The sequence below is a fragment of the Musa acuminata genome, chromosome BXJ1-11 (genome assembly GCF_036884655.1).
Source record: "Musa acuminata AAA Group cultivar baxijiao chromosome BXJ1-11, Cavendish_Baxijiao_AAA, whole genome shotgun sequence".
NCBI lineage: Eukaryota > Viridiplantae > Streptophyta > Magnoliopsida > Zingiberales > Musaceae > Musa > Musa acuminata.
The window spans coordinates 8,036,088-8,039,700 of record NC_088337.1 but is presented as its reverse complement, the minus strand read 5'-3'; the positions used below and the strand labels follow the sequence as shown (position 1 = coordinate 8,039,700).

The following is a 3,613-nucleotide window of genomic DNA, read 5'->3' as shown; positions in this document are numbered from 1 at the left end:
AGCACAACATCAAAGAAACCGAGTGATGGGGCGGGAATCTCAAAGAAAGAAAAAGAAGCTCCGCCCAATTAATGATCCAGGATTGGATTCTCTCTCTCTCTCTCTCTCTCTCTCTCTCTCTTTATGCGATGCGTCAAGCGGTGCGTGCGCACATTACACTTCCGCGACCCGATTCCCATCTCCTTCCCCTTTCCTTTTAAATATAATATATAATATATATTATATTATATTATAATATATAATATATATATTATATTATATATATAGAGGAATTATCATGAATACGATAACTATGAATATTATCGTCCACTGCTTGTTTTTATTTTACTCGGATCGGTTTCAAACTCGATTAATAACTAGTATGGAGTGCCACTCCTTATCCTTGTTCAACCACTACGAAACAGAACCGGTTCATTTTTATCGTGGCTACAACATTTGGCCTTTCTCCTACGTGTCCACCACTGTATATATAAGCGTTATACATGTGATATCCACATATACTTGTCAAACGCCATCTCCGTCATCACTCCCTCGATCCCGCTTGCCCGACGCCATCTCTGACCATTAGAAGAACAGGGAAACACCGCCGAAACAAACGCACGCAGCGGGAGGGTGATGGCCGTGCAAGCTCGACCTCTCTCCGACGCTTTCTCCCCGGATTTGCGCAACCGGTGAGCCCTGCGTCGGTTCTCCCGCTGGCCCCCTTTTTTGCCCACTCGTGCTTCTTGGAGCGATTCTTTTGGATTTCTTATCCGCCTGCCGCAATTTAAGATCGATATTGCTTCTGCTGATTCCTCTCTGTTTCCTTTCTCTCTTCTTGTGAAGTGGCAGAGCGGGGAAGGGTGCGCTGGGTGATCTCCAGGCGATGCAGGACCACCTTGGACTCCACGCCGGTCTCGGCCTCGGTGAGCGGCCGGTTCCGGCCTCTTATGCACGTCTTCTTGCTTCCGATTCGTGGGGTTATGGGATGGCTGATCGCAACGGTTGCGTTGGGTGACGCAGGGAAGCAGCCGCGGCGGCACCACCGGCAGGAAATCTTCAACGGCGCCACTGTGTCAAGCGACCCGCGGAGCGAGCTCACTTGCAATGCCTCCGCGTCGAGGAAGCGGGCGCGGGAAGAATCCATGGCCGCGACAGTTAACAACATCTCCGGGGTTCGGTTGCTCGAGTCCGGCGCCGCCTCCACCAGCGGCCGGCAGGCTCCGTCTTCGCAACCCGCATCGCCCCTGGCTCGAGATCTCGTTTCCCTTCTCTACCAGCAGAACCTTGAGATCGACGCCCTCGTCCGCCTTGAGGTGTCTTAATCTTTCCTATTTGGTGTTGGCTCGCTCGTTTGATGTGTTGATTTCTTAATGAGTAACGGCTGGTGGCCAACAACAGAGCGAGAGACTGCGGGCTGGAATGGGGGAGACGTGCGAGAGGCGATGCAGGGCTCTCGTCTCGGGGCTGGAGCAGCAGGTGATGAAACGGTTGATGGAGAAGGAAGCCGAGTTGGAGTGCGTCAACCGGAGGAATGCGGAGTTGGAGCAGCAGATGCGGCAGGTGAGCGAGGAGAACAAGATCTGGTTTGCCATGGCCAAGAACAACGAGGCCGTAGTGTGCAGCCTGAGGACGAGCCTGGAGCAGGCCCTTCTCCGGAGCGCCGCCGGCGAGGGGGGAGAAGGGCAGGAAGGGTACGGCGACAGCGAAGCGGCGAAGCTGCTTGTCGACGACGCGCAGTCGTGCTGCTTCGGGGTGGAAGAGAGGGTCCAGCGGCGGACGGTCTGCAGGGTGTGCGGGAAGAAGGACGTGTGCGTCTTGCTGCTCCCTTGCAAGCATCTCTCCCTCTGCAAGGACTGCGAATCGAAGGCGCACGCGTGTCCCATCTGTGGCTCCTCCAAGGAGGTCTCGCTCCAAATCTTCATGTGCTGATCGCCCGGGAGGCGTTCCGGTTCGGCTTCCGCATGGTTTATTCTCCCTGCTCGGTGGGCCGGTCGGACCGGTGGACTCCACGTCCGGTTCGTTCGTGGAATTTGTTCGTCTCTTTGTTCTTGTTAGTAATTTTGTTTTGTTTTTGTTTATACTTTGTGGAACTTTGGCCAAGTTTTTGGATAGTCATGTGACGTGACTAAAAGCATTACATTATATATCGTACACTTTCAAATGTAAGCTATATAATCCTCTTATATTGATATCTCGCGAGTTATGTTTTATAGAAAATACTTTTTTTTTTTTAAATTAGAGCAGTTGTAAATTTTTGATAGATTTTAAAACACTGCATATGATACTTTTATATAATATTATAATATGCTAAATATATTTTTTAAATTGATTATGCCATCCGATCAGTAATCGAATGATATTTCTATGAATTGTAGTGCAATGACACGCCTTGCTTTTCTTCTCTGGTAGGCAACAATTCATTACATTTTAATACTAGAACTATTTATTTTTAAAAAGGAAATAGAAATAACTATGTATATTAAACTTTAATCTAAAAGGATAATTATATATATATATATATATATATATATATATATATATATATATATATATATATATATATATATATATATATATATATAATAAAGACACTCACATAATGGGATCACATCAATACAATATGAACGGAAAAAAATATACCCGTCTTATTTCAATCATGGGAAGTACATTGTATTTTTATCGGTTATAGAAGATGGTGTGACTATGAACTACGTAATGTATTCTTTTAAGTATTCTTATATCAAAAGAATTAAGAAAAAAATTTATTTGATGATATGGGGTCACATAAAAGGTGAGATAATTGACATTCCATTTACTACCCAAAGATTGAAGGTGGAATCTCTGATCTCAACCAGCATAATTTTCATCATAGCTTTAGACCCTCTACTATGCTCCAAGGCACAATTTCCTTATCCTTTCGCTTCTTCTTTTCATGGTTCTTCTCGAAGAGCATGTGGAATGTTGAGTCGGTCAAAAGAGAAGGGGATTCTTATTTATGGTAGTATTGCATCATACCCCACCCACACTCCGATTAATTAGTATTATAATTACCAATTACATGTGAAGCTGATTCCTATCCTGTCGACCTACCCTCTCCTTTCTCTTTGTCCTGACGAGGTGGAGGAAAAGGGAGTAATCTATATCTTATCTGCTATATATATATATATATATATATATGTTAACAACGATCAATTAAAGAAGCATTTAAGGGTGAGAAATTACCCCTTGTCAGATGCGTTTGGCTTTCTCTGGATTTGGTAACTTGGAGATGGTGGCGGAAATCGGTTCACCAGAGCTCCTTTGTTCTGTAGCTCGTCCAAGTTTTCTGGTCCCCAGGAAGCCCGAGAGGAGAGCGTTGTTGTCTTTAATGCCTGGGCTTGGGACTTGTCGGGGTTGTGCTGCCAAGAAAGCAGCAAAAATGAATGCAAATGTCCATAAAAAGATCATCAATTTCTTACCTCCTTCCACGACGCTCGTGTTGAAATTTGAGCTGTCCCAACCACTGTAGAATAGGCTTTCTATATTCTTCTTTTTCTCTGGAAATCGAACTTTGACAAGAATAGTGCATAGTTATCCCATAGAAATCTCCCTTCGTAAATAGTAATTATAAAAGAATTAAGGCATATGGAGT

At 44.8% G+C, this 3,613-nt stretch overlaps 1 protein-coding gene across 2 annotated transcripts; it reads left to right on the top strand.

Moving 5' to 3' along the window:
* The first annotated feature begins 436 nt into the window (after positions 1-436).
* Positions 437-2,171, top strand: LOC103971161 (probable BOI-related E3 ubiquitin-protein ligase 2). 2 transcript variants are annotated; one of them, XM_009385120.3, is made up of 4 exons: positions 437-671; positions 832-905; positions 1,003-1,295; positions 1,381-2,171. In XM_009385120.3, exons 1-4 carry the CDS (start codon positions 616-618, stop codon positions 1,909-1,911), a joined length of 954 nt encoding a protein of 317 aa, XP_009383395.2. In that variant the 5' UTR covers positions 437-615; the 3' UTR covers positions 1,912-2,171. The 2 variants fall into 2 exon arrangements, with proteins under 2 accessions (XP_009383395.2, XP_009383394.2); XM_009385119.3 differs by having other exon boundaries at positions 450-671; positions 826-905.
* The last annotated feature ends 1,442 nt before the right edge of the window (positions 2,172-3,613 follow it).